We start from the raw sequence: 18,423 nt of genomic DNA on the forward strand, positions 1-18,423 counted from the left end.
TCAAAATTTTCAGAATGTCACAAGTTCCCTGAGTCTCACCTTCCCTCCACCTATAATAACAGGGGAAATACTACCTACAGAAGGAGTATAAATAAAAAGTTGGGGACTTTCCTGGTGGCCCAGTGGTTGGGAATCCACCTGGCCAATTCAGGGGACATGGGTTTGACCCCTGGTCCGGGAAGATCCCACATGCCACAGAGCAACTAAGCCCATGCACCACAACTACTGAGCCTGTGCTCTAGAGCCCATGAGCCATAACTACTGAGCCTGCGTGGCGCAACTACTAAAGCCTGCACACCTAGAGCCTGTGCTCCGCAACAAGAGAAGCCACCGCACTGAAAAGCCCACACACGGCAATGAAGAGTAGCCCCCGGATCACAGCAACTAGAGAAAGCCCGCGTGCAGCAACGAGGACCCAATGCAGCCAATAATAATAATAATAATAAATTTATTAATTAAAAAAATAAATAAAAAGTTGTAAAATTTGAAATTGTAATATTACTCTCAGTAAAAGACAATTCATAACAGAACACATAACAAAAATGAGTAATACTACATTATACCACAAAACAAACAAACTTCTAAAGTACAATATTTTAAAGTTACAGAGTAAAAGAGGACTCCTCTAGGCCTATGTGAGAGGATATTAACAACCAAAATGAGAAATATTAAAATAGATAATATACAGAGATTAAATTTTACAAATATATAAAAGAAACTGTTGCTCTCAACTTTTTGAGTCTGAGTTCTTTTTTGATAATGAATGATATCAATAGTACTATTTTGCCATTTGATTTTCCTTTTGTTCTATGTCTTACAACAACCTTCCTTTTTAAAAATTACGGAAATAGTATTATGAAAGATAGCTTAGAATATCAGTTCTCAAAATTTTGGTCTTAGGACACTTTTACATTCTTAAAACTTTTTGACCCTAAAAGCTTATTTATGTTGGTTATATCTAATGATATTTACCATATCAGAAATTAAAACTGAAAAGAGTATTTAATTTTTAAATTTTAATAAATTTTACATTAAAATTTTATATTTGACTACATCAAACTACAAGGCTTCTGCACAGTGAAAGAAACAACCAACAAAATGGGAAGGTAACCTATAGAATGGGAAATTTGCAAATCATGTATCTAATAAGAGGTTAATAGCCAAAGTATATAAGGAACTCATATAACTCAATAGCAAAAACAAACAAAAAAAAACCCAATTAAAAAATGGGCAAAGGAACTGAGTAGAAATCAAAAGTTTTGCAGACAAGCAACAGCTAAGAGAATTCAGCACCACCAAACCAGCCCTACAACAAATGCTAAAGGAAATTCTCTAAGCGGGAAACATAAGAGAAGAAAAGGACCTACAAAAACAAAAACAAAACAATTAAGAAAATGGTAATAGGAACATACATATGGATAATGACCTTGAATGTAAATGGACTAAATGCACCAATCAAAAGACACAGACTGGCTGAATGGATACGAATACAAGACCTATATATATGCTGTCTACAAGAGACCCACTTCAGACCTAGGGACACATACAGACTGAAAGTGAGGGGATGGAAAAAGATATTCCATGCAAATGGAAATCAAAAGAAAGCTGGAGTGGCAATACTCATATCAGATAAAATAGACTTTAAAATGAAAAAAATTACAAGAGACAAGAAAGGACATTACATAAAGATCAAGGGATCCATCCAAGAAGAGGAGATAACAATTATAAATATATATGCACCCAATATAGGAGCACCTCAATACATAAGGCAAATGCTAACAACTATGAAAGAGGAAATGAAAGGCAGAAATAGAGACACAGGTGTAGAGAACAAACACATGGACACCAAGTGGGGAAAGCTGGGAGGGTTGGGGGGAATGAATTGGGAAATTGGGATACCAAATTGTACACTCTAAATATATGCTGTTTATTGTCTGTTAACTGTATCTCAATAAAAGTTCTTAAAGAAAAAATAAATAAATTTTACATTAAAATTTTATATATTAATTCATTTAAACCTACCCATTAAATGGTAACGCAACCCCCCCCCCCCCAGCTTTATTTTAATCTTTTGGCCACACCGTGTGGTATGTGGGATCTTCGTTTCCTGACTATAGATCGAACCTGAGGCCCCTGCAATGGAAGCGCACAGTCTTAACCACTAGACTGCCAGGGAAGTCCCCACAAATAACCTTTTTAAATGAAAAATAACTATATTTTCCAAAATACAAAACCAGAAGAGGGACACTTTTACATTTTTGCAAATTCCTTCAATGTATGACTTAATGGAACAGAGCTAGATTCTCATACATGCTTCTGCTTTCAATCTGTGGCACTATGTTGCTTTGGTTGAAGTATATAAAGAAAAGTTGATCTCACAAAGATACACAGGTGGGAAAAGGACAATATTTTAACAGCAATATTTTCAGAAAACTGCAGATATTATTTTTTGATAGTATACCAAATCTTGACGAGTAGTAGTTTTTTAAAGGTTGGCTACAATTTGGAATCTGAAACCAATTCGATGAACTTTTTGTACTCCGTTACATTAAAATTTAATGGTCTGTCTTGCACTTTGAATGGATCTTTTACCCAAGCATGATTTTATAACATCACACACTGATCATATGGAAAATATTGGTTCAATTAGATATGCAGATCTTCCAAATGTTGACATATTTTATCACATAATATCAAAAAAAAATGACATTCTTAAATCACCATCAATCTCACCAGAAAAGTTTTTAAATAGCAGGAAGCTGTCAAGCTCGTGGAGGTAGACACAAGTTTTCCAAAATTCTAATTTTTATCTGAAAGCTTGAATTTTATCATTGGCAACAAACTACCCTGTCAGTTGTTTTCCTTGAAATGACAGGCTCATTTTGTTAATTTTCAAGAAATGTCTGCCAGGACTTCCCAGGTGGCACAGTGGTTAAGAATCCACCTGCCAATGCAGGGGACATGGGTTCAATCCCTGGTCTGGGAAGATTCCACATGGCATGGAGCAACCAAGCCCCTGTGCCACAACTACTGAGCCTGCACTCTAGAGCCCGGCAAGCCACAACTACTGAGCCTGTGTGCCACAACTACTGAAACCCACGCCCTAGACCCTGTGCTCCACAAGAAGAGAAGCCACCGCACTAAGAAGCTCATGCAATGCAATGAAGAGTAACCCCCACTCTCTGCAATCAGAGAAAGTCCATGTGCAGCAATGAAGACCCAACGCAGCCAAAAATAAAAATAAATAATTAAAAAAAAAGTCTGCCAAATACCCAAGAATGAGTAACTACAATTTGTCATTCTTTGAAACAAAAATGGTGTTTCATGAAAAATGAACAAGAAAAAAAACACAGCTACTTAAGTTCACAACACAATCTTAAAAGTACTTTTCCTTGAGATACTTCGTCATATTTCAGAATGCAGCAGAAATGTGTTAGGAGTACTTCCTGTTTCCTCAGAATATTAGATAGATGTGCACTCAAGGGCTGAGATATAGCATTAAATAATTTTTACTGCTTCATAAAAGACATTCATAACTAAAACTTTTTCTTTTGAAACTGTGAGAGAAGAATACCGTAGCTGCTAGCCTGCTCTGGTGCCGCTGCCTTGCTCCGTGCTAACGCCTCAGCAAAGTTACCCACCTTCGCTTGTGCACCATCAGTGCAACATCAGTACGGCAAAAAGGACAATAACCTTTTATTACTATGAAAACAGTTTTGACCTCATACCTCCCCAGCCTCCTAAAACGTCTAAAGGGCCCTCAGTGATCCATGGACACTACACTTTGAAAACTGCTGATTTAGAACAGTGGTTCTCAGCTGGGGCTATTTTGCCCCTTAAGGGATCATCTGGCAACGTCTGGAGACATTTTTGGTTTTCACCACCGCACAAGACGGAGGCAGATGGTATGCTTCTGACAGAGGCCAGAGATGCCGCTAAACATCCTGCAAAGCACAGGACAGGCCCCCGCAGCAAAGAATTACCTGATCCCAAAATGTCCATAGTCTTGAGGATAAGAAACCTTGGTTTAGAATAAAGAAAAAGGTAAAAAATGAAAAAAGTACTTCAAACCCAGTATGCAATATATAAAACCACTACTGAGTAGCACTCAAGTACTTCTTCCCAGTGCTTTCTTTTTTTTTCTTTTTTTCTTCTTAAAATTTTTATTTATCTATTTATTGGCTATGCTGGGTCTTTATTGCTGAGTGCGGGCTTTCTCTAGTTGTGGAGAGTAGGGGCTACTCTTTGCTGTGGTGCTTGGACTTCTCTTGTTGCGGAGCACAGGCTCTAGGCGTGAGGGCTTCAGTAGTTGTGGCACACAGGCTCAGTAGTTGTGGTGCACAGGTTTAGCTGCTCCACGGCATGTGGGACTGGGGATCGAACCCGTGTCCCCTGCATTGGCAGGTGGATTTTTTTTGCTTCTTTTTTTGGCTGGTGGATTCTTAACCAGTGAATCATCAGGAAAGTCCCCCAGTGCTTTCTTTAGGATAGGTTTTTTAACATTTTATTATCTTACATATAAAATTCTTTAAAATAAAATTCCCAAGTAATATTATATTCTAGGTATTTCTCCAAATTATTTTATATTCTTTAAAGCGTTTAAAAAATAGATATATATGTTCTAATAAGTGGTTATATCAAAATTCACTTAGCCATTCTATTTTTCAGATCTTAGGTTGTTTTTAATTTTCTGCCAATATAAATATTATGCAGAACATTTTTGTGCATAAGACTTTCTTCATACATTAATTGTTTCCTTATGACTGATTCCTAAAGTGGACTACCCGAATCAAATTTAGTATGTGAAACTTATTTTAAGGCCTTATACATATATTGCTGAATTATGCCCCAAAGTGCTATAACAAATATCATCACCAGCAATGTGTTAAGGTTGCCAGTTTCAGCCACGGATGTGGTCATTTCTAAAAGTCATTCTCACTTCCCCTTCTTACCATGAGTTACTTCATCCATGTCTGGACTAGTGACAGAATCTTTACCCCCAAAATCAGAGCTGCACTCAGATCTCAGGTCTTCAATCTTATTGGGAATATCCTCAGAGGTTGCACTTATGCCTTTAAAAAAAAAAAAGATAAAACATAAGCAAGAAGAACAAAATAACCATACAAAAAGTATATGAAGTTTGGAGAAATATATATATATATATGTATTCTTTGTGTCCCAGTTCTTTACATGTGCGTTGTTTGGCACTATATCCTTTATTTTTCTAACGCTTAAATACATTTACCTTGACTTGTACAACATAATCAGAATTATCACATGATATCTAAATACAGTAGCAGAGGCTACCAAGAACAGATAGAGTTATAGAGGTAACACAAACACACCTACTTTAACAGGCTCTATAAAGGCACACATTAACTTCTCACAGATGTCAGGTCCCACAGAAAAAACTGTTTCCTGGAAATTACTCAGATCTTAAATAAAATATTTCTCTTTGCTATCAACTTTATAAATGGGGAAGTGGGAACACACCTTCAAATCCTTATTCCTTAAAACAAGACAGACATACCCGACACAACACTGAGGCCTGGAGTGCTGGGGCGGGAACTGACCTCCCTGACATCCGTATCATCAGATGTGCTACCCAGTCCAGAACAGCTCTCCAGTTCTTGTAGTCGTTCCTCCTGCTTTAGATCTGGGGCCTCTAAACAGAAGAAGTGAGGTATCACATTAGTGATTATACTAGTACACTGCAGTTTCAGTTTTTGCAACCCAGATGAAGAAAGCTACCAGGGCATGAATGAAATCAGTGAAACAGACTCCTAAGTCTGGGCCAGTCAGCAAAGTTAGTTAGATCTAGTGTTAAAGAGGTCAAGGTTGTGACTTTCATCCCAATACAGGCCAGTTCACTGTGCACAGATGAAAATTCTGCTCCTAGATCACTAACCTCATAGAATATTCTATTGGTTAACAAGTAAACTAAGCAAGAGAACACAGAATAGCTTAGCATTAAATCAATCACGTTCTAAAAAATAACTGCTATGGATGCTCAATAGTGAGCTAACCCTACTGTCTCCTTATGCAAAGGTTAGCATGTCTGAATGTGGTAACATTAAAAAGCATATATCTGGGGATATGTGTATAAAAACAGTTGATTGAACCTGGTGTACCCCCAAAAAAATAAAATAATTAAAAAAAAAAAAAAGCATATATCAAGATCACTTCATTATTCTTGAGCCAAGCAGATTAAAGAAATGTAATTCAGATATAGTTACTTGTATTTGCATTCTGGTGGTTGACATTTAGTTGACGATAAGGATTTATATTCATAATCAGAAAAAAAGCAGAAATGCAACACATAAGAGGAAGTATAAAATACTTTATATACATTTATAATAATCCTGCACAAAATCATTCTCAGGATTCCAGAGTTTCAATGTCAATGCATTTCAAAAGTACATTATGTATCTTTGGCTCAAGTTTTCCAAATCTAAACATGCTTACCAGGCACCCAACCACTCAGGGTGGTTGTGATAAGTTAGTGGGAGATACTGAACTCAATGTCCCACATAGAATCCTGATGAGTTATTAACAATTGCTTCCAAGATAACTGAGTAGATTCAGAAAGCACCTGCCATCTGAGCCTATGCCATCCAACACTGCATTTTTTCTTGATGGACAGAAAATACCCTAAACTAATTTTCCATTTGAAATTCTTAGCAATGTGATTGCCTCATACTTGTCAAATGTATATCAGACAAAATGTACACAATATAGAAATTAGAATACCTTACATTTAAAACTTCTGTGCATATAAAAAGGCAAACAATGACAGCATACTAACCTGAGTCACTTGGCAATACCTCTACACTCCAAGCTTCGCTTGTTGTCTCTGATATGGTAGAACCAGTGCAGGGGTCAAGAAGCACTGACCCTGAACCTGGCAGGCACAGTAAACTGCCTAACATGTTTTCTGCTGCTGCACCTGTATAACCAGTGGGGAGCAAAGGGTTAACAAAGGTCCTCAGGGAAAGAGCAGCGATAATGGAAAAAAGCCAAACACTAAGCTAACAAAAACTCTCTACTCTACTCACAAGAAAGAAGCCGAGGAAAGAGTAATTTCAATCAGTAACACCGCTAAAAACACAAATTTCCCACTCTGGTCACAATAACACAAGCTCCTTTTCATCAATTTCCTACTGTTCACCTTGGTCTCCATCGAGAAAACAGATCATTAGGACAAGTCATTTCAACTAGCTTTCATCTTGATTTTTCAGCAAATTTTACGTGTCCCTAACATCTCTCTAATACTTATAGGCCTTCAGGGATTAAAAACACTCAAACAGAGACATTTAACCACAGAAAGTTGTTCTAGCCAAATATGTTTTCTTCTGGCACATTAGCCACATATTCAGAGCAATAAAATATATTTGCAGGAAAATACACATCTCCTCGGTAGCACTCATTCAACTGCAAATACAGCTTATTGCCCAAATACAGCCCACTGCCAAGAAAAATACTATTGTACTTGGACTTCTGGAACAAAATAATGTAAAACCAATTGAGAAATCTATTTACACTACTTAAAAATACAAATAGAAAGATGAAACATTATTGTACACCTGTGTTAAAAATACTCAAGTTCAGAATGTTCCACTACTTCTGATTAAACCTAAAAAAAGAACAATTTTATTTCGGTAGATGAAGAACTTTTAGAAGAACTGGTAAAGGTTACCTTTTAAAGATACGTCATGGTTACCAAGGGGGAAAGACGGGGAAGGGAGGGATAAATTAGGAGTCTGGGACTGGCATATGCACACTACTATATATGAAATAGATGGTCAACAGGGACCTACTGCACAGCACAGGGAACTCTGCTCAATGCTCTGTAATAACCTATGTGGGAAAAGAATCTGAAAAGGAATGCATATATGTATACGTATAACTGAATCACTGTGCTATACACCTGAAACTAACACAACATTGTAAATCTACTATACTCCAATATAAAATAAAAATTCAATTTAAAAATTTAGAAAATAAAGATACACCATGAAATAATTACAATAATAATTAAAACAATGTCTGGAACCTGCCTAAACATAATTACATAATTGGGGGAGAGGATAAAAAGGTGGGAGAAGAGAGGAAACAAAACTGGTCGTGTATGTATGTGTAATTGTTGAAGCTGAGTGATGGGTACATGGTGTTCATTATACTGTTCTCTCTTGTACTTGTTTGAAATGTTCCATGATTTAAAAAGAAAATAAAGATGGTGATTACAAGACCATATGAATCTTTCAGAACAGAGAACAATATCCTAAAAAGGGTAACTTTAAACATATGTAAATTGTATCTCTACAAACTTGATATAAAAAAACAACCCTGATCATTCTTTGGAACTGAATTAAACCTTCCAGAAGTAAATTTGGTTTTTAGAGAAGCTCAGTATCATATTATTCTGAAAGATTTTATGGCTATAACCTGTAAGAATTTTCATCTTAAGGCAAGCTGTTTAGTCTCAAAAGAAGAATATGCTAATCGTAGACTAAGAACATATACTACACCCTGCAAATGAGAATTGACAAGAAGTTAATTCAAAAGATTGTTTTTTCTTTTTTGCAGGGCAAGGGGCACTTAAATGTAGATAGGGAAAATACTACCTATATTTAAGTAAAGAAAAAAATATACAAATGTCTTGTCACATACAATTACCTCTGTTTCCCAGTTACTGCTAACACACATGCCATGTTTGTCAGAGCACTGCAGTTCCCTCCAGTGAAGGGTGGGTGAACGTGAATAATTAAACAGCAATCTTCCAGAGACATTAAACAGCAGTTACCTGCAATTTCTTGCAAGCGATCTTCATCAATGTTAGGGTCAAAATCACTTCCCAAGACATCTGTACTCCAGGTCTCACTCACTGTTTCTGATATATCTCTATCGTCTGTCAGTCCCATCATGTCACGAATTTCAAACTTCCTCAGCTTATCATCGAGATTATCCTGGGTTGTAGCTATCAAAAACAAAATTAAGCACTTAAAAAATGGTAGCACAGCTATCATTTTTTATATCAACTTTAAAGACCTTTTGTCTTTGAATTTTAAGTTACATACTTTTTTAACATCAACACTCAGCACATAGTACAAAAAAAACACTGAATTACCCCCTCACGGATGTACTCTTTCCCTCTCTGAACTGAGCTCTGCATATGTCCTCCCCCTTACGGTAACTGTCTCCCTGTCCTCTAGAGTGTGACTCTGGTCAAGAATTGGGATATATTCCTCTCTCTCTAAATCTGCACAGGCCTGATTGCCTGCTTTGTCCAAAAGAGTAAGGAGGAAGTGTGACAGTTGCAAGGTTAGGCCTCAAGTGAACTTATAAACATCTCTTCTCTCTCATCCTTGCTTCTCCCATGAGGACAAGCTGAAACCAGCCTGTTGGAGGATGAGGAAACACATGGGACAAAGCAAAGGTCATCCTAGACCAGCCAGCTCCCCAGTGACCAATGGACCCCCAGCTAAGATTAATAGAGCTCCTACTCGACCACTGGTGACCAGAGATGCATGAGTGAACCTGGTCCAAATCAGAACCACCACCTGGCTGACCCAGAGACTTGAGAACAAAAATAAACGTTTATTGTTTTAAGGCACCAAGTTTTGGGGTGGTTTGCTATGTATCATTATTGTGGCAATAATGAACAGATAAACCCATACCAAAAAAATTTTTTCCCACTTGACTTGGATACATTCCCCCAATCCTAGAGTTTTCTCTCTTCCCTTGACCAATGAGAATCAGTCTGTAACTTGCCCCAAGTCACTCTTTTTCTTTCTTTTTCTTTTTTCTTTTTTTAAATCTTTTGGCCACGCTGCACGGCATGTGGGATCTTAGTTCCCCGACTGCGGCCCTGCATTGGAAGCTTGGAGTCTTAACCACTGGACCGCCAGGGAAGTCCCACTCACTTCTCAACCTAGTATCTCACAAAGTGTAGACTGCCAACCACACATATCAGAATCACCTAGAGGGCTTTTTAAAGAGGTGATATTCTTTCAACTTCTGTCTTAAGATAATATTATTTTAGTTTTCTGTTATTTGCAGAAATTTTAATCCTGAATAATACAGTGACAATCTGATCCAGTAAAAACACAGCCTTACTTTTATTCAACCCACACATAATGCAAATGGCAACACTCTTTTCCTCTCTAAAAACAGACTGAACCAGGATTTCTAGAAATGAGACACAGGAAATTCCTTTTCTCCTCCCTAACTCCCCAGGTGATTTTTACACACACTAAAGTCACTGCCTCAAATCCAGTGGAGGGCATCTGCCCTCAACACTCCTGTGAAAGCCACCATTGATCTTTAAAGGAAAACATTCCAGAGAGCTTTTTCATATTAACCTCCCTAAAGCACAGCAGGGATCCATGTACTTTTCATCCTTACCTCATATTATTAGCCTACCTGGCAGTTCCTGAGTAAGTACTATGGTTTCCCACCTCCCCTGACTTGCTTATACTATTCCCTCACAGAGAATATCTCTACTTTCAGCCAGTGCAATACCAGCCAGGCTTTGAGGTTATTTTTCTCTCCCAATAAGCTTTTCCCTACACTTTCAACGACATGTATTTCTCACTCAGAACTGCCAAAGCACTTTTATGATAATTTTAATCACTTGTGTACCATTCTCATCCTATTCTAAGTTCCTTGAGCCCTGAGTATCTACCTTAGTAGCCCTTAAAATTTTAATATTATGGAATTCAAGCAATTCATTTTAATTATTCTATGTAATTTAAGCCTAAATAGTCCACTTGGCAACTAAACACACATTTTTTTTTTTTTTTTGGCCACACAGTGCATCTTGTGGGATCTTAGTTCCCTGACCAGGGATTGAACCCAGGCCACCACAGTTAAACTGCCGAGTCCTAACCACTGGACCGCCAGGGAATTCCCAGCTAAACACATTTTTAAGAACTGAAGGAACTGTGAATAAATGCAAGTATAACAGTCATTATATAATCAACTGAACACAGCATCTTACATGGAAACAGACTGCTTATTCTGCAACCAGGTAAGTGCTTGACTTCTTGAGCAACTGAATTCAACATCACTTTACCTTGCTCATGTTCTAATAGCTGTAGAGCTTCAACTCCATTACTCCCAGAAGGTCCTGCTCCAAGTTCTGACACAGATTCCCCTTCCAGGTCTAGTGAGGATACTGAATTAGAACGATTTGAAGGACCTAGAGAAATGTTTATACTGTGAGTGAGCTTTTTAAGACAATCTTAAGCCACCATGTAATTTTTCGTGCCTTGATAAGAGACTAAAAAGACGGACTAAAGTGTTATTAATGTTGTTATAACCCTAAAAATAAATACACCCTTTAAGCCAGAAATTCTGCTTTTAGAAACTTATCCTAAGGAACTAATCAAAAAATCATCTAAGGTTTGCTTGCTGCAGGGTTTCTTATAATGTCTGAAAATTGGAAGCAACCTACATGCGTAATCATAGAAAAATGTTTAAATAAATTATGATAAATGCTCATTTGAAGTTGAAGAAAACAGCCATTAAAAACCATGTTATTTAAGAATGCTAAATTACAAAGGGAAATGTTACTGTTATATAGTTAAACAAAAAAGGTTACAAAATAGCATAAGCCTAATTTTGCTATAAATAAACAAAAATGTTAACTGTTATTAATAGAATGGTAAGGTTACAGATGGTTCAATTTTTTCCTTCATTCTCTAGAATGAATGTACACTACTTATGTTTTCGAAAGTGAGAAAAAAAGGAAAAGTTATTACCGTTTATGTTCATTTTAAAATGTTAATCAACTTGAAACTTTTTCATTAAAAAACCTTCTCCTAACACATGGAGTGACATTCTCTCACTTTACACTCCTGCCTTTAAGTTTCTTTTTTTATTCCTACTCTACTTCCATTGTATCTTTCTGCTTCACCAAAACATTAAAAGTATACACAACATCCTGGGCAAGGATATACAATGGAGAAAAGGCAGCCTCTTCAATAAGTAGTGCTGGGAAAACTGGTCAGCTACGTGTAAAAGAATGAAACTAGAACACTTCCTAACACCATACACAAAAAAACTCCAAATGGATTAAAGACCTACATGTAAGGCCAGACACTATAAAACTCCTAGAGGAAAACATAGGCAGAACACTCTATGACATACATCAAAGCAAGATCCTTTTTGACCCGCCTCCTAGAATCATGGAAATCAAATCAAGAATAAACAAATGGGACCTCATGAAACTTAAAAGCTTTTGCACACCGAAAGAAACAATAAACAAGACTAAAAGGCAACCCTCAGAATGGGAAAAAATAATTGCCTATGAAACAACAGACAAAGGATTAACCTCCAAAATATACAAGCAGCTCATGAAGCTTAATACCAAAAAAGCAAATAACCCAATCCACAAATGGGCGGAAGACCTAAATAGACATTTCTCCAAAGAAGACATACAGATGGCCCACAAACACATGAAAAGATGCTCAACATCACTAATCATCAGAGAAATGCAAGTCAAAGCCACAATGAGGTATCACCTCACACCAATCAGAATGGCCATCATCACAAAGTCTGGAAACAACAAATGTTGGAGAGGGTGTGGAGAAAAGGGAAGTCTCCTGCACTGTTGGTGGCAATGTAAGTTGGTACAGCCACTATGGAAAACAGTTTGGAGGTTCCTTAAAAAACTACAAATAGAACGACCATATGATCCAGTCATCCCACTACTGGGCATATACCCAAAGAAAACCATAATCCCAAAAGAAACTTGTACCATAATGTTTATTGCAGCACTATTTACAATAGCCAGGACATGGAAGCAACCTAAATGCCCATCAACAAATGAATGGATACAGAAGATGTGGCATATATATACAATGGAATATTACTCAGCTATAAAAAGGGATGAGATGGAGCTATATGTAATGAGGTGGATAGGCCTAGAGTCTGTCATACAGAGTGAAGTAAGTCAGAAAGAGAAAGACAAATATTGTATGCTAACTCACATATATGGAATCTAAAAATGGTACTGATGAACTCAGTGACAAGAACAAGGACACAGATACAGAGAATGGACTGGAGAACTCGAGGTCTGGGAGGGGGCGGGGGAGTGAAGGGGAAGCTGAGACAAAGCGAGAGGGTAGCACAGACATATATATACTACCAACTGTAAAATAGATAGTCAGTGGGAAGTTGCTGTATAACAAAGGGAGTCCAACTCGAGGATGGAAGATGCCTTAGAGGACTGGGGTGGGGAGGGTGGGGGGGACTCGAGGCGGGGGGGGGGGGAGTCAAGGAAGGGAGGGAATACGGGGATATGTATATAAAAACAGATGATTGAACTTGGTGTACCCCCAAAAAAATAATAAATAAATAAATAAAATTTAAAAAAAAATGGATTGAAGACCTAAATGTAAGGCCAGACACTATAAAACTCCTAGAGGAAAACATAGGAAGAACACTCTTAACCCTAACCCTAACCCAAACCCAAACAACCCAATCAAAAAATGGGCAGAAGACCTAAATAGGCATTTCTCCAAAGAAGACATACGGATGGCCAACAGGCACATGAAAAGCTGCTCAACATCACTAATTATTAGAGAAATGCAAATCAAAACGACAATGAGGTATCACCTCACACCAGTCAGAATGGGCATCATCAGAAAATCTACAAACAGTAAATGCTGGAGAGGGTGTGGAGAACAGGGAATGCTCTTGCACTGTTGATGGGAATGAAAATTGATACAGCCACTACAGAGAACAGTATGGAGGTTCCTTGCAAAACTAAAAATAGAACTACCATATGACCCAGCAATCCCACTGCTGGGCATATACCCAGAGAACACCATCATTCAAAAAGACACATGCACTCCAATGTTCACTGCAGCACTATATACAATAGCCAGGACATGGAAGCAACTTGATTGTCCATTAACAGATGAATGGATAAAAAAGATGTGGTACATACAAACAATGGAATATTACTCAGCTGTAAAAAGCAATGAAACTGGGACATTTGTAGAGACATGGATAGACCCAGAGACTGTCATACAGAGTGAAGTGAGTCAGAAAGAGAAAAACAAATATCATATATTAACACATATATGCGGGCTATACAAAAATGGTACATATCAACCGGTTTGCAAGACAGAAATAGAGACACAGATGTAGAGAACAAACATATGGACACCAAGTGGGGAAAGCGGGGAGGGTTGGGGGGGGGGATGAAATGGGAGATTGGGATACCAAATAGTACACTCTAAATATATGCAGTTTATTGTATGTTAACTGTATCTCAATAAAAGTTCTTAAAAAAAAGTATACACAACATCCTGAAACACTAGTGAGTCCATTTTTTTCCATTTAGACATGCATTATATCCCTCTAAAGGAGCTCTATAAGCTTTGGTATATATTAGTATGAGTGAAATAAAACTTGGTATTATTCAAGTCTCAATGAAGACTTAGATTGTTTCTATTTTATATGACCAAAGGTCTCTTGCAATCTTAATTTTATTCAAAAAAACAATCTTCATAGCCAACTGTTCAGGATCATTAGAGGAAAACTTCATTTCTCTCCTCAGTCAGAGGCACAGATGGCATAATTATAATTTATAAGGCTCCTTTAAAGAACACAAAACAAAATATTACTTGAATCACACAACTCCTTGAATGAAGTAACCCTTCACCTTCAGATATTCCTTCCAGATTATCACTGCAGAGGGAAAAGCGCAAGGTTTTATCAGGTTTACCGTGGAGTTTGTTTTCATCGACAGGGACATCTCCTTGTCCTCCATCCGAAAGCTGCATGTTTAGGACCTGAAAAAATAAAATGCCATTAGTTTATCACAACTGAAAGATTACTGATAAGAAAACAAACCATGGCAAATAAATGCATATTTAAGTTTGTCTTAATATGAAATTATCATTTTAAACTAAAATGCCCCATTTATAGGGCTCCAATCAAGTTTTTAAGTACCCCAGGATAAAAGTGTATCAGTTAGAAGAACTGAACCTATGCCTTTCCATCACCCTACCAGTATCAGCAATTGCACAGGCAATCGGACATCAATGAGCAATGATTAGGACTGCAGGAATCAGAGGCTTCAGACTCAGCAGTCCGGTACTCCTAGTTCTGCCATGGGCCAACTATGTAAATCTGGATACGTTTTTTAAGCTCCCTGAGCTTCACCTTCTTCATCTATACCATGGTGATAGTAGCAGTATATATGCCACAGAGTTGCTGAGGATTAAATAAAAAGATGCATATAAAGCATCTGGCACAGTAAAATGACATATTAATTTTGTGTGCATTTTTCCCAAAGTTAATAAACTAATTAATAGGAAGAAAACATATGAATAAATTATTTTGTAGGCACCTGAATTAATCAGCCTAGTTTGAACCTTCATTCAGTCACCATACACACGGCCATAAAGTCCATATCAGAAGCCGAAGTATGACTTCTAAGCCACATCTAGCTTAGAGTTGATTGCCTTTTTACAGTGCTTTCTATCTGTTAGATGATTTCCAAATAACATAATTACTTCTCACTCCCCACAAGCCTCACAACAGCTTTGTATGTGTACCTCCAACTTAACGAAGAAATGAGTGCTTTGCTGGAAGTCACAGCGTGTGTGAAACACACCTGGAACTTAAACTCACAACCAGGGCTTCCTAGGTGGCGCAGTGGTTAAGAATCCGCCTGCTCCAGCAGTTGGATTCCTGCTCCAGGAAGATCCCACATGCCTCGGAGCAACTAATCCCGTGTGCCACAGCTATTGAGCCTGTGCTTTAGAGCCTGTGAGCCACAACTATTGAGCCCGTGTGCCGCAACTACTGAAGCCCACGTGCCTAGAGCCCGTGCTCCACAACAAAAGAAGCCACGGCACTGAGAACCCCCCGACCACAAGGAAGAGTAGACCCCACTCATGGCAACTAGAGAAAGCCCGCACACAGCAATGAAGACCCAACACAGCCAATAAATAAATAAATTAAAAAAAACCTCACAACCACTGGGCTCCTAGGCTGCTGCTGGAATATGAAGAGCAGTGTCCTCGATTAAAAAGAAAAAGCCAATACAAAGCCAAAACAAGCAAAATCCCCCCAAAAACCCCCAAAACAAAATACCCTTTAGACACTGCTTTGAACCTGCTTTTTTTTTTTTGGCACACAGGCTTAGTTGCTCTGCGGCATGTGGAATCTTCCTGGAGCAGGGATCAAACCCGTGTCCCCTGCATTGGCAGGCGGATTCTTAACCACTGCGCCACCTAGGAAGCCCCATGAACCTGCATTTTTATAAGTTTAATTAAAGGTTTTCTAATGGCTCTATGTATTTACTCATGTGATGCTTTTAAAAATTCATTTAAAAATAGGGGTTTTCCCTATTTGCTTGAAATTAAATGCAGACATAAAGATTTTACCTTTTGTATTTTTAAGATAACTTGAACCTTTACACTCATCATAGCAAGTGGTATGAATTAACATAAAACAAAAGGATCATACCACAGTCTAGATATTTCCCCGCACAGGAATGCAGGCAGCTGGGGGCTAGGGGAAGGTAACAGGGGAAGGTAAAATGCCACAAAGCTCTCTGACTGAAATGCAGCAGTTTTTTTCCTCATTAAGCATTCCCCCGGTTGTTTTAAGTTCTTTATCATATTCCAGAGTTCCTAAAAAGTTGATTCTGACAGTTTTTGCCAGCTTATTCATTTTGAATGTGTGTGTGGAAGACAAGGCTGTGGAGTTTGATGGTCCTCTTTCCTACAAGTCTTGCCACTTAATCAATCACCATCATCACTGTATCAACCACCGTAACTGGTCCCTCCTTCCCAGGCCAGGAACAGGCTTTCTTGAATATTAAGCAGGCAATGTTGAAGATAAGAAAATGCTTCTTTCTCAAGAGGTCACATTCTGTGAGAAGAGGCTCCTATCTTTAAAGTCAAAATTTCTTTCCATTTGCTTCTATCCCAAGCTCTTCTGTTTACAAATATCTCAAAACTGATTCTCACACCCCCAACCCCAATTTCTTCAAAATATTTTACTTAGTTTTCTCTTTCATTTCTTCCTAACTAGCCAAAGAACAGAAATTGTTTCTAAACAACTGTTTGGCTCTTTAAAGCAGGAATATCACTAGTATATCATTAAAAAGAAAAGAAACATAAAACATTTCCTAGAGGTCACTGGAAAAGTCTCTTCAATGTCCATACCACAATTCCCTGGCTCCCTGCCTCTTCCACTACTATTAGGAAAATTCCTTTTGGTATGGATCTGGTTACCAACTACAGTACCATAGATGTATTAACGTGAAGGGCCTCCACAGCTGTTGAGAGGGAGTTGAGCACTTGATGAGGTATCATAGTAGACCCACTGAAGATAATGAAAAATACTTATTAAATGTATACAGAAGCAAGTGACCTTTACTGAGAAGAATCTAAAGTTCTTAACATTAACAGCTACAAGTTAAGTGTAACAACACAGTCATACCTCATTTTCTGACATCATCCCTGGAGTAAGCTGGGGACCTGTTCCTAAGGAAATAACCAACACCTCCTCTGGCTGCACCTCCTGGATGGTTTCTTGAGCTGATCCTTCATGGTCCATATGTAAGTCCATTAGAACATTGGTGCGGCTTCTGCTCCGAGTTGCTAATAAAAAAATTTCAAGTAAAATAATTTACAGAGGAAAAGATAAAATGAAGAAAATGGCACATTAGTACAAAAATACATTTTCTACTAATGTAGAACATCTGCACATGCACAAAAAGAGTGGTGAGAACGTGAATTAAAAAAAATAAAAAATAACCGTATCTTCCCAACTACTCTACTAATGACTAATACAAATTCTTCAAAACTGATCAACAGAAACAACAATCCATGTTCACCTGACAGGGAGTGACACACAGTTTACACCTGGAGAACAGCAAACACATCCCAATCAATTTAAGACTTGGGGGTGACAAGAAAAGCATTACTCTACTCCTTATCTTTTCAAGATATAATACCTTCAACTATTTCTCCTACAAAATGATTTAACTGCCACAGGTCTCTCATACTAATAACTAAACTTATAAGCACTAGAAAATTTCTCGTAGAAATCTGATAGCCATATAAAGTTACACATGTTAATGAGGCAACTGTTGACAAAACCAGAATCAGTTTTTGAAAACACACTGTTTTTCCCGAAATGTATTTATCTCTCTCCAAAGATGCAAAAGAGTTCTCTATGTTTGAATACAAGTTTCCTTTCTGCTTTATGGGAACATTCTGAATTAATGAAGGATCTAATTATTTGAGGGTGTTTTCCCCCTATCTATAAGTAAACAAGCAATACCTTTTTCTAAAGTAATCCATCCTACAGATCTTACAAGAACTTTTATTTTGGGTGGGGTTTTTTTGATTGTTTTGTTTTTTGGCCACACTGAGCAGCTTGTGGGATCTC

At 37.7% G+C, this 18,423-nt stretch overlaps 1 protein-coding gene across 8 annotated transcripts in view; it reads right to left on the reverse strand.

Annotated features, from left to right (window-relative positions):
* GAPVD1 (GTPase activating protein and VPS9 domains 1) overlaps nucleotides 1-18,423 on the reverse strand; it is a 73,713-nt gene that overhangs the window by 24,565 nt on the left and 30,725 nt on the right. For 5 of the 8 annotated variants that reach the window (XM_057720230.1, XM_057720227.1, XM_057720228.1 and 2 more), the window contains exons 7-13: nucleotides 17,470-17,630; nucleotides 14,675-14,804; nucleotides 11,075-11,200; nucleotides 8,804-8,977; nucleotides 6,806-6,946; nucleotides 5,531-5,665; nucleotides 4,953-5,072 (exon numbers count right to left, since the gene is read on the reverse strand). In XM_057720230.1, coding sequence (XP_057576213.1) covers nucleotides 4,953-5,072; nucleotides 5,531-5,665; nucleotides 6,806-6,946; nucleotides 8,804-8,977; nucleotides 11,075-11,200; nucleotides 14,675-14,804; nucleotides 17,470-17,630 — 987 coding nt within the window. Of the gene's footprint in view, nucleotides 1-4,952; nucleotides 5,073-5,530; nucleotides 5,666-6,805; nucleotides 6,947-8,803; nucleotides 8,978-11,074; nucleotides 11,201-14,674; nucleotides 14,805-17,469; nucleotides 17,631-18,423 lie in introns of those variants that run through there. The other 3 variants (XM_057720229.1, XM_057720226.1, XM_057720231.1) reach the window with 2 other exon arrangements.

The sequence above is a fragment of the Hippopotamus amphibius genome, chromosome 2 (genome assembly GCF_030028045.1).
Source record: "Hippopotamus amphibius kiboko isolate mHipAmp2 chromosome 2, mHipAmp2.hap2, whole genome shotgun sequence".
In the NCBI taxonomy this organism is placed as follows: Eukaryota; Metazoa; Chordata; class Mammalia; order Artiodactyla; family Hippopotamidae; genus Hippopotamus; species Hippopotamus amphibius.